At 42.9% G+C, this 13,066-nt stretch overlaps 1 protein-coding gene across 3 annotated transcripts in view; it reads right to left on the minus strand.

The window, feature by feature from the left end:
- Positions 1–13,066, minus strand: part of EPHB1 (EPH receptor B1) — a 416,952-nt gene that overhangs the window by 272,402 nt on the left and 131,484 nt on the right. For 2 of the 3 annotated variants that reach the window (XM_012724944.1, XM_004682182.1), the window contains exon 3: positions 978–1,659. The exons of the other annotated variant lie outside the window; for it this stretch is intronic. In XM_012724944.1, the coding sequence (XP_012580398.1) occupies positions 978–1,659 (682 nt within the window). The remainder of the gene's footprint in view (positions 1–977; positions 1,660–13,066) is intronic. 3 annotated transcript variants of the gene reach the window in all.

Here is a 13,066-nt window from a genome sequence, read left to right on the forward strand (position 1 = left end):
AAGTGATAAGTTAGTGCCAAGGTGGTGATTTCTGAGGTCCATGTGGGACCTCATCTTGAAAGACTCTGAAAGGCACTAGTAAATCAGAATAAAAGAAAGCAGTCTTTCCTTTCCCAACTCCGGATTCCCCCATGCTCAGCTTCCATGCAACTAGGCAAGAGATAAGCGGCAGGTCTTCTAAACCCTTCTATTAATTTCAAGAGAAGTCAGAGGCTCAAGGCAGCTCAGCACATTAATAGCCATTCACTGGGCATGCACTCTCTAGGGCCAAGGAGAGTCATTGTGAGCATGTAGTACCCTGACACCGACACCCTAAACCACAAAGTCTTCATCGTTCTGCATCATTCAGAAACAAAGGTAATAAAACAGCCCCACCTCCATTCCAATAGCTTCATCTCCTTCCAGACCACACTAAATCAGGGTCCCATCCCTGCCCCAGGACCTGGCACTGAGCCCCTGGAGGAACACAGCCAAGCCAGAGGGCTTTGAGTTAATGAGCTACATGAATTCAGTACCAAGTTGAGTGCTGTGGGAGCTGGACTCAAATGAACTAAAATATTTTCCAAATTCATTCACTTCTCAATTACCCTTGAATGAATTGTCCATGACAACCCAAATTCTCCATGTCTCCAAGCATGGGGCTAGACACATGATGCAGGTGTGTGTGTGTGTGTGTGTGTGTGTGAGAGAGAGAGAGAGAGAGAGAGAGAGAGAGAGAAAGTCAGTGATTCCTCACCATTTGGAATCTCCCCTATCTTATCACATATACCTCCACCATGAGTACAGACATTCTGGTTGGATACAACTGGAAAATCATCAGGTTTAGCATTGAGGATAGAAGTTCCCAGAGTTTTATAATAAGCCATTATGCTTTCTGGTCCTGTAGAATTCAGAGCTAGAAGAGGGCAAAACCTTGCAGACTCATCTCTGTCCCAAAGGGGCAGGAAACAGACGCCTCAAGAGTCCCCATGGCTTACCCTTGCAGGCCACGCTGTTCTCAGGCTCATAGCCAGGCTTGCAGGTGCAGCGCCCGATGGGTACCATCCACTCCCCATCCCCGTTGCAGTAGAGTTTGATAGGCGCATCCACTTCCTCTGCATTGGGTATGCACGTGCCCCGAGCAATCACCAGGGAGGTGCTTTCTGCCCCTGTCATGGTCTCTGGGAACACCGCAAAATTTTGCACAATGCTGGGACACTTTTTGAAGAAGACACGGACAGAAAGGAGAGACATGCAGGCGCCATAATCCTGGAAAGCGAGGTAAAAACCATTCCGGGTAAGGGGCCCAAAGCTCCTGACTTCTGTGTTAACCTTCATCAACCTTCCACCAAAGTCCACCTGGGAGAAGCTCTCATCTGCAGCAATGGTGTCTACTTTGAGGTAGGGGGCCTCAGACCAGAAGGCAGATTTCTTGGTGGCAATGACTGAGTCAGTCTCATAGTAGTACAAGTTGAAGGTCTCCTTGCAGGAGCCTGGGACGTTGGGGAGGCTGCTGCAGTCTCTCACAGTGAAGCGCATCTCTGTGTAGATGCGATGGGCCCCCCGCCGGTTGATGAAGGTGGTGAGCAGCCAGTTGTTCTGGTTGGGCTCAAAGACGTTGCACACCTGGTAGGTGCGAATGGTGTTCAGGTTTTCATCGTAGCCACTGACTTCTTCCCACTGTATCAAGCAGGCCACAGGCACAAGCATGCAAAAATATAAAATAGAGAGTGAGAAGACAGTGGTAGAACAGAGAAGAAGCCTGGCACTAGGGGGGCCCTAGGAGCTCACCAGTTCAGCTGCTTGACTTCAAATATTAACACACATAACCCTAACTTGCTTTTAAAGATCTCTTATGAGAAGATATCAGAACATTTCTCTGAAAACCACCCAGAAATATAATACTTCATTCTAGAAAACATTCTTTCATCAGACCTACAACTTACATGTTGAGACATCTGTGGGACAACCAGCAGTTCTAAGCCCCACACGGTAGCAGGGACTTTCTTTCTCAGTGTCATAACCTCTACTTTCAGGAACCACTCTGTGGACTAGGAGTCGGGCTACTGAAATCCCCAACTTGGAAATCTTCATTTCTGACCCTAATGTCTTTACTATGGCAAATTATTTTCATATCTCTGCAAAGCATACGAATGCAAAGCTTTTCGGATTTTTCAATAAACTTTTGTTTTATAGCATCAAGTTCTCTTTAAAAAGCTAGACTGTAAAAGTGGTTAAGAGTAGAGATGGCTAAGAGAGATCCTTAATGAACCAAATTAAATTACATTGTGTGCAAATTTCAAGCGAAAAAATACATGATGGGAAAGAAAGTTGGAGGGTGTTACTTTGGGAAGGCAAAAGTTTCTTAATAAAGGAAAGGAAATCATGATCATGTTGGAAAAAAAAGAGTACTCATTTTTAGCAGTCCTATAGATTAGGAAAAGAGGAGGACTGGAGCATTTAGGTGAAAGCTCCCAATCTTCTGAACAATTTTGAGAACTAGATATTATTATCTCCAATTTACTGATGAAAGGATAGCAAGCAATTCATCTGTGGTTGTGTGACTCAAAAAAGAGGTGAGAAGGAGAGGAGATAGAAGTGCTTTGAATGAAAAAAAATTCATCTCATAACTTATTTCAGGAACAGGCAATGCAGGGAGGGATATCCATAAAAGCATGCCTTTTGTAACTGAGCCACTCTGACCAGAAGCCTAGGAAGAATTGCTGGGCTGTTCTTTCTTCCTTGTGCTGGAAAAGGATATAGCAACCCACACTGGGGGACTCTCAGGTCCCAGTTCCCAAGAACTAGGGGCATTGCAGGAGGTTTCATTGTGTTTGTTAAAGAAGAAAAGAAAGGGCAGCAGAACTCAACTTCAAGTGAAAAGAGAAAATGGATTAAGATCCCTGACTACTTAGCAGTGGTGATAACGTTACCAAATAATACCTATTTCTTTAGAGCTGTGCTAACTGCTTATTCACAGTGTGAAATTGAAATGTATAAACTAGAATTTTTCATGAAAAGAGTTAAAAGCCAGTCATAGGTACATGGGAAATACACTCCAGTGGTTTCACACACAAATTAAACTCCTGTAGGAACAGGAGAGCAGAGGTAAAGCTGCTCTTCCAACCTGTGTCAGGGCATGGTGCAGGGGTAAAAAGACATCAACAGCTGGCCCTGAGCATCCAGGCCTGAAAAGCAGCCTCACAACCACTCCTGTGGCTGGTGGGCCATGGAAGCACCTGACTGGAGTCTATCCATAGCCCCTCCTTCTCCTCCCAGACCCATTCAGCACCCCAAGCATCCCTCTCCAGCCTAGAGTCTGTTTTTTTCTTTTTAATTTATGTATTTATGCATACAAAACTGGGGTATAGGCCAGAGGTGCAGGGGCGGTGAGAGGCTTCACCAGAGACAGAGAGGGGAGCAGAACAAGACGACTGACAAAGTACACTGCTGAGGGGAGCAGCAGGCAGTCAGGAGAGGTCTGCCGCGCCATGTGGGTCACATTGAGGGCAGGGATCGAACTCACGCTGCAGTGGCTTTAGACTCTTAGTGCTGTGCTTTAACCCGCTGTGCCACCAGGGAGGGCCCAGCCTGGAGTCTTTGAGGAGCTCCTCCCAGAATCTGGCTTGTTGTTAAAGCTCAACTGGACTTAGTTTAATTTATTATCGATTCTCTAGAAGCCCAGGAACCACTTTTTATTCAATTTTAAAGGCTGTATTATGTTCTATTTAAATGTATTTGCTAAAGTTATGTTCTGCTTGCCTGGTTTTTTGGAATCAGAAAGCAAATATATTAAGGAGAAGTTGCTGACAGTTATTTTAGTTCAAATTTTCAAACCTCTCTCCCTTTCCTTGGTTGTTTCGAAATAACATTTTCCCAATTGACCCAATATGACCTTTGAGGGAAGGATAGGTTTCTTTTGCTGTTCTGCAATTGTTTAAACACACCAGGTCCCGGGACCCATTATTCTAGCTTGGCTATATAAGGTCTCAGTACACACAGGGGGCCTCTTTGTCAATGCACAGGTGAAGCCTGTGGCCCATTTAAGGTGGGGCCCCATCAGAGTCCTTGACCCACCCATGACTGATGTGACTCTGCTGTGTGGGAACACGACAGACAGCTCAGCCTTCAGGGCTCACCTTAGCACTGAGACTGTCACCACCAGCAGGTCTTTAAATAGACAGAATGAAGATTTACACTCTCATGGAGCTGGGATATTGAGAACATTTATCTTAGAAAATGACACTGATTGGTATTATAAAATCCAACAGAGGTAATTGTTTCAAACATTAACCTCTCTGAGCCTCAGTTTTCTCGTCTGTAAAATGAGGAGTCACACTGGGTGACCTCGAGTCATAAAATTCTACCAAGCTAACTGATTCCATGACAGCTCCTAAGGGAGCGATCAAAGCAAATTAGAGGGAATACTGCTGTAAATTCTAAGTGGAAAAAATAGAGAGAAATTAAGAGAAAGGAAAATAACTCCTATTGCTTGGGAAAAGGCCATCATGGAGTCTCGCATTCATTTTTTTCCCTATTTCATTCTTTTCCTATCAGCAGGTGCTACAGGGGTTGGAAAAACACAGAGCAGGCTAGAGGAAGTATAAATGATTTCCAAGCAAGTGGCAATTAGCTGGGAGGCCTGAAGAAAGGGAAGATTTTGGTAAATAGAGATGAGGGTGGAATGGCATTCCCAGCAGGGAGGGACAACATTATTTGTTTATAATAAGAGGAATCAGTCTCATTGCTTTATAGTTACACCTCATCCATTCATCAATGAAAAAAATATTTACTAAATGCCAACTTTATGCCAGGCATTCCATTAGCCACTAGGAATACAGAAATATGAAGCTTATAATCTAGTGAGAGAAACAGAAATTAGACAAATGGTTATTAAAATAACTAAATAATTACAATTGTGCTAACTGCTGAGGAGGAAAATTATAGGGTGCCAAGAGAGGGGGTTGTACCTGATATACGAGGAGTATCAGGGAAGACCTTCCAGGCAGAAAGGGGATGGATGAATGGAAGTTGGCCAGAAGAAATGTGTGTCTGCTGGGGAAAGGAGGAGCAGAGAAGGGGTGGGGCATCTCAGTTCAGGAATAACAAGTGCAAAGGTCCTGTGGCGGGGAAATGTGGCCGACTGCCATTGAGGAATGAAGTCTGCCTGGAGGTGACAGGAACAAGACTGATGGGAGGGGAGGTATAATCATCCTGAGGGTAATAGGGTAATTTTGATCATTTTTATGGAAGAAAAAACAGGTGATGAAGACACTGATTTTTTTAAAAGATTGCTCTTATGCAAAGTTAAGTCTGGGTTGGAGGGCAGCTCAAGTGTGTCAGGAGAAAAACTGTCATTGCAGCAGTCTAGGTAAGCGAGAACCGGTGAAGACTGGACAGATATTTGGTGCAATATCTGGGTTCTCACTGAATCCATTTTGGGACGGGTGTGAGAGGGAAGGAACAGAGACAGATGGATTTTGCTGACCCAAGTACCACAGGTGTCTCCTTACCACGCATGCGTTAATCCTGCTGTCCCAAGCAGGTTTTGAGCTATGCTGTGTCCCTAGGCAGACCTCTTCCCAGTGCCTGAAAAGGGGGGAATTTTACCAACTGTGGTGTCTACAGGACCCTTCCACTTTCCCATTGATGATCCAATTTCTATTACCCAAGGTCATGCTCACTGCCCACCCCAGACTGATTTCTGAAGGTCATTCAGCGGCAGCTCCTCAGCTTCTACTTCTGGGCATTTGACATATTGCCTCCTGTGTTCCTTTCTATAATTATCTCCTCCCATAGAGACAACAATAAAACACTAGATTTGCTTATCAGATCAGCAAAAGATTAAAAAGATAAAATAATGGAGTCATGGCCCAAGCCTTTCTGACTGTGTAACTGTTGAAATGTTTTAAAAGCCAAGTTGCAGTTTTTCTGAATGTTTAAAATGTTAGCTTAAATTCAAAGCAGTGGGGAAAAAAGGAGAATCATTTTTAAAAATTGTAATCACTGGGTAGCCATCTGGAAAAAAGACATAATTTTGCATCCATACCCCATACCTTACTCCAGAACAAATTCTCCCTGAGTCAAAGATTTAAAAATGAAAAGTGAAACCACATACTGGAATAATAATAGACACACAGATCAATAAACAGAACTGTGTGGCACTAGAAAAACTCACCAGCCACATACAAAATAATGAAATCAGGCCACTATCTCACACCACACACAAATAAACTCAAAATGAATTAAAGATTGGGGTGTTGGACCTGAAACCATAAAATACATAGAAGAAAATGGGTAAAATATACGTGACATTGGCTTCAAGGATGGCTTTATGGATGCGACTACATTGGTAAGGGAAACAAAAGCAAAAAAAACAAATGACTAAATCAAAGCAAAAAAACAATTTCTTCACAGTGAAAGAAACATGCATTAATATGAAAAGATACCTTAGTGGTGGAAGAAAAGGTGTTCATATCATACAAGTGACAGAGAACTAGGAACCAAAATATATAAAGAATTCATAAAATTCAATAACATACAACAAATGAAATGGGCACAAGACCTAGTTAGACATTTCTCCATAGAAGATATAAGATTGGGAATAGGCACATGAAAAGATGTACATCATGACTTATTAGGAAAATGCATATCAAAATGAGATACCACTTCTGTGAGAATGATATAGTCACAAGACAAGAAACATCAAGTGTTTAAGAGGATGTGGAGCAAAGCCTCACACACTGTTAGTGAGATTGAATTTTGGTGTAAACACATTTATGGAAAGCAGGTGTGGACAGGTATCAAAAGTTAAATATAGAAGCTCCATGTTTCAGTTATCCCACTTCTAAGTATTTACCAAAACGAAAACAAAATCACTAATTTGAAGAGTCCTACATACCCCCATGTTCATTGCAGCATATTTATAGTAACCAAAGCCTAAAACAACCTATGTGCCCATCAAAAGATGAAAAGATAAAGAAGATGTAACATATATACAAATGATGGAATACTACTTAGCTGTGAAAAAGGTAAAATTCTAACATTTGTAACAGCATGTATGAACTTAGACAATTTTTGTTTAGTGAAACAAATCAGACAGAGAAAGAAAATTTTAGACTATAAAACAAATTAGTGGTTACCAGAAGGAAGGCAGCAGGGGATGGAAAAATTGGACCACAGGAGACAATTGCATGGTAAATGATAGAACTGGATTTTCAGAGGTGAACTTAATGTAGTTTAGATATTGATTTTTAATGCTGCACAGCTGGAATATGTAATATTACAATGTGAAGTAACTTTTAAAAATTCAGATGAAATCATAGAGAAAACTTACAGAAATTGATTGTGAAATCATAAATGAATAGATTTACAAATTCAGTTCATTACAACTTTTTAATTGTTATGACAGAAACAGCGATATGTAAAATCAAAAGGAAAATATTCAAAAGACTATTTGTAACTTATCACAAATAAAGTGTTAATTATCTTTACATATAATGAAAATACAATAGAATTTAAATAGAATTTTAATTAGCAATAAAATAGAAAATTAAGCAAAGGATAACAAATTGTTCACTAAAAGTAGACACTATGTTTAAACACATAAAAAGATATTGACTCTTACTCATTATAACCAAAATAATAATTAACCACACTGTGATATTTATTTTTTCTTGGTCCAAGGCAAAAGTTGGATAACACACTATGCTAGAGACAGTGTGGGAGCTAAGTATTCTCAAATGTAGCTAGATCAAGAGCAATTTGATACCATCTCAACAAAAATTTTGGTTTTATTTAACAAAACTAGAACTGCATGCCTCCTTTAACCAGCATTTTCACACCTCAGATGTGCTTTTTATTGGTCAATTAGGCATGCACAAAGTTTTTAAGCTACAGCCACTCCCTCCTGAGCTCTATGCACACCCAGAGCACCTGGAGGCATCATGGTCTGCAGATCGTGGGCCATAGGCAATGCAATAACCTTATCTGATTTTTCTGTGCAGGACCTCTTGGAACTTTGCATGGCATGATGGAAATACCCATTAATTGAGAGTGAAATTCTCACCAAGTGGGACTGGAGTGTGAAGGGCCTCAAAGTCTAACAAAATTTGAAAAAAAATTTTGTCTTGAATGTTTTTATTTGTGGAGGAAGTTTCATCTTTTCTGTATGCTGATCTGAGGGAAGTCCTCCTTCTCAGAGCTCTCGAGTGGATACTCACATAGCACCTAAGTCCCTTTGTCAAAGTTCATAACTTGGGTCAGACAGTGGGATATTTTTTGGAAATAAAACAGAAATACTGGTACATGCAACAATATGGATAAAACTTTCAAATATGCTAAGTGAAAGAAACCAGACCATATAAAGTGTGAGTCGGTGAATGATTCCATATACCACAATGTTGCATACAATGTCCAGAAAATGCACTCCTATAGACACAGAAGCACTTCCACGGGATCAGAGATGAGAATGAGGAGTGACTGCAATGGGGCATGATAATTTTTTCAGAGTGATGAAGTTCTAATGTGGAATTATGGTGATGTACACAATTCTGTAAATGTACTAAAAATCATAGACTTGTACACTTAAAATGAGTAAATTCTATGACATCAAAATAATGCCTCAATATACTGTTTTTAATAGGAAACTCATTGTTATCTTGGTCTAGTCTATAGCTCAACTCTCAACACACCCAAAATACTGTCATGATGCTTATCATCCACTAACACTATGCCCATGGCGGTTTCAGGCCCCTGCCCAACCCATTCCCTGACAGACAGGGATGCCCTTCCCACCTCTTTATCCTTATATCCAATGACCAATATTCACTCAATAAGTTGTTTTTTTTTCTTTTTTTGGTGCATGAACAAGTGATACCTAAGTTGGGGCAAAGTTGGCATCTAGCAAGGGGACAGGTAACCAAAGAAACATTGCTATCAGTGATGCTGAGGGCCCGGATAGAATCAGGACGATGGCCCAGCACAGATTCAGAATCTTGGGCCTCATTCAAGGACCACTTGATTTTTCAGTCCGGAATCAGGCAGTTATGAGGCCCAAAGTGTCGCCACAATTTGTCATTTCTTCCAGAACAATGTTTCTCCTCTGGCCTCTACTGCATTCCCATGGCCAGGCACCAAGGCTGGCATTACCGCATGCCTGGACTAATGCGCTGGCTCACTCTTTTGGTCAGAAAGTAGTGACAAGAAACCAGGGAAAAGATGGCAAGAGTTCAGACCAGAGCCACATCCCCTTACATCTGGACACCGAGCCTGTGCCCATTTCTGTCCCTTGATGTTGCTGAGACTGCACTAATGCTTCTTGTCTATCCCACCCTCATCCCATCTCAACAGCTCCAAGACACAGAACTGGAGAGTTCCAGTCCTTGCTGAAAGCCAAGGAAGGGTCATGTTGACCAAGACCTTTTGCTGCCAAAGGGACAGACTGGCCAGCACCCAGGCAGTTGATGGGCAGCAGAGCCAAGTTCTCTTTGTCGTTCCTTCCTTTCAGGAGACTGAGATCTTAAACCCTCCAGGATGCCTTCCCAGCTTATATTCAACTAGCATGTTTCTGAATGCTTAAAGCATGCTTGAGCTTATTCCACACAATTTAGCATTTGACAATACTCTGCTTCAAACTATTCATTAATTGTTTCATATGTGTGTGCAACTTCAGTCTTATGAGATGGTTGTGAGCTCTTTGAGGACGGGGAATTATGTTGTGACTAATTTACTGGTTCATTTCAACAAGCCAAATAATTCCATGCATTTAGCTTTATAAATTATGCGACAGCATTTTTGTTTTTTCAGTATTATCTGGGACCAGTGAAATCCACAGATTTCTCAGGGCTCCCCCACTCTCTTCTCTCACTTTTATCCGGGGTGGGCTCATCCATACACTAGACTGCAACCACCATGAGGCATATCACTGACCTCTCCCCAGCACCCCAGACTTGTTCATCCACATGCCTGGTGAACACCTCCCAGCAAACCCCTGGTGCTCCCTGTCTCAGCCTCGCCAACCCTCTAGATCCTCACCTCTGTTCATGAACTGACCACCCAGTCCATGCCAGCCAGAAGTCTAGGAAGAACTGAGGACTCTGCCCTCCCCCCTTGCCTCCTTATGACTACCCCAGAATATATTTCCAAATCCTGCTTCTCCCATCTCCTTTGCAGCTCTTTTATCTAGCCCTCCCTTTACCTGCCTGGCTTTTCTCTCCCCTCTGACCCTATGGACTAGATTCAGTGGCCTGGACGGAGACGGGGGTGGGGGATGGCTTTCCATATTCCCAGTGTCTGGTCCCCAATAAATACTAGAAATCTGAGGGAACGAGAAATCTGAGGGTCTGTTCCTTAACTTCTCTGCCTCCTCTGTCCCTGGCTCTTCACTTGGGTCTTACTGCAGTGCCACCAGGCTAACTTCTCCCTGGGAAAGAAAGAAATAAAGCAGCCTTGCACAAGGAACAAATATTACAGCCTCTGAAAGGGCACTATTATTGATGCGGATGGACCACCTGTCCTTGAGATAAGCATAATAAAGAAAACAATAACACCCATTAGAAAGTACTTGTTCAGACTTTCAGATCACGACTTTGATGTAGAATGACACCTCTGGGTGTCTCCAAGATCAAGATCATGATTTGTTAAACTGCTTGTTGGAAGTCAGAGCTTGTAGGTCTATTATGCAGCTGACATTGGGGTAGTGCATATTGATTATGTGCAATCTGACTGTGTGTGTGTGTGTGTTAAAGCATACTGTTCCCCTTCAAAACCAGTTTGATGAACTCTATCCACTAATCCATCTACACTGATTTCTAAAACAACCTTCAGAGTCTCTAACGCCTTCTTTGATCTCCAAGGTGGGTTTAGATGTTGGAAACAGACACAGGTCATTTGGAGCCAAGTCTGATGAGTCAGAGAGGAGCAGGCTAAGATACAATTATTTCTTCCTCAAAAATGAAGAGCCACTGTATGGTGAAGTTGAAAGAAGTGAGCTGATGCCTCTATAAACCTCTGGAGATAGTTCCAAGCATGGAGTTCTGGAAAGAACTGTGACTGTAGGCATCTCCCTGCACTGCTACAAAGTCCCAAGTCCCACTTCTCCTATTTCCTTCACAGCTCTCCTGTCTAGCCCTCCCCTGACCCTACTGGCTTTTCTCTCCCCTCTGAGTCACCAGCACTCTGAGAGCCTGTGCCTCCTGGAAAGCTTGACAGTGACCAAAATGTTACATTGCTATAAATTGGTGTGGATTAGCTGTTTCTGCAGGGCTTGCCAGGAAGGGACACTTCCCTGGACACTGACAGAGGACAGGAGTAACTGGCATAGGTTTTTTTGGGCCTCTATTAAGCCTAAAAAGATATTAGGTCTTCTGATTTGTTTTAAATCCAGCTCATTTACTGCATTAATAATAATAATAATAATAATAATAATAATAATAATAATAATAATAATTAAAAGAATTGAGCATCTTCTACACTCCCAAGCAATACAGTGATAGAGAAGTGAATAAGGGACAGAGTTCCTTAATCTTTGGGCCTCATAGTCTTATAGAGCAGAACTGAAAATGAACAAGCAAACGAATAAAAGAAAAAGTCAAATGGTGTTATACAGCATTACAGAGCAGGTAAGGGCAGAGAGTGCCGGCTAGCACAGGGGTTCTCAGGGAAGGTGTCTTTTTGTTTTTTTTTTACAAAGTTTATTTTTACATCATTTTGCACATTTTTTTTTTCCATCTCGATTGTAAATCCCCGCGGGTTTCCCATCACCAAATCACCCCTGTGCCACCACCATAGTCCCGTGCATTTCCCTCCCAGCCTCCTCCCCCCCCCATTTTGATCCCATTCCCCACTCCACCCCCACAGAATGGGGAAGGTGTCTTTTTAAGCAAAGACCTGATGGCACACAGGAGTCACCAGATTGAACGGTGCATGAGAGAGGCATTCCAGGCTTAGGGAACAAGAGAAAATTCTCCTGAGCAAAAGTGGGCTTGGCATGTTGCCAAGAAAGCCAGGAAGGAGGGAGGCTGCCAAAGAGCAACAATGACTGGAAAAGTAAGAGGGAAGGAGGCGAGAGAGTTAGGATTTATGACCAGGAACAACTTTCTGAGCTTCAGTTTCCTCATCTGCACAGTATTACTTACCTTACAGGGTGTCGTGAGGATAAAAGATCATGGAAGGAGCTCAACCAGCATTATATGTGCACATAACTACCATTCACTGAGTGTCAATTATTCTATTACTATCATCACGGGCTTCATCATTGTTATGTTAACCTCAGGATCCACCCCTGGCTGACACATCACACATCAAGGTGTGGAAATGATCTCCTCCACCTTAGACAAATAACCCTGCCCCTTGGTCAGCAGGTGCATGCACTAAATGGCTGAGCCAGAGTCCTGGCAAGCCCTCTCTGCCGCTCCAGGAATCCCCAGGGCTCCTTTCTCTCAACCAGGTAATCCAGTCAGCCTGGACCACATTCAACCACCAACTCAGACCACAAGGAGACAAACTGATGCTGCTCAGAAGTTTTGGTTGCTTTTGGTAGCCTGCATTTCATTGGGCCCTAACTCTTGTTTTGAGGGAGCCTGCTGTCTTCACTCAGTCACTGCTACCTGCCCCTGAGGGATCATTATGGAGCTTCCCGGCACTCCCCTACCAGGAGTGACCCTTCCAAGAGATGGCTGCCTCTCTGAAGAGGCCCACTGAGCACAGGCAGCAACAGCTTCCCAGGGGCCAAGGGATGCCTGAGGGTCCACAGAGCAGCGGTCACTGTGATAGGACAAGAGCCACAACTGCCCCTCAGCCTGGACCCCAAGGATGCAGCTCCAGGTAGACAACAGCCTAAGCCTGAAAGAGCTGGGATATTAGATAAACTAGTTGGCTAATTAAAATGTAAAATGTGGTCTGTGGGGCATAAATTCCTACAAGCCCAGAGGGATCTACCATTTAGTGCACCAACCAACCAAGGCAGAGAGGTACTCAATGTACTCAATGGCTCCCATGAGAGCCACGAGCACCAGCCCACCTCCCAATATGCTTAATTTACCTCCCAGATGTGCTGGGTTGGGAGGACAGAAATAGCCCCCCATTT

This window comes from Condylura cristata, unplaced genomic scaffold (genome assembly GCF_000260355.1).
Source record: "Condylura cristata isolate star-nosed mole 26May11 unplaced genomic scaffold, ConCri1.0 scaffold00014, whole genome shotgun sequence".
NCBI classification, from domain to species: Eukaryota; Metazoa; Chordata; class Mammalia; order Eulipotyphla; family Talpidae; genus Condylura; species Condylura cristata.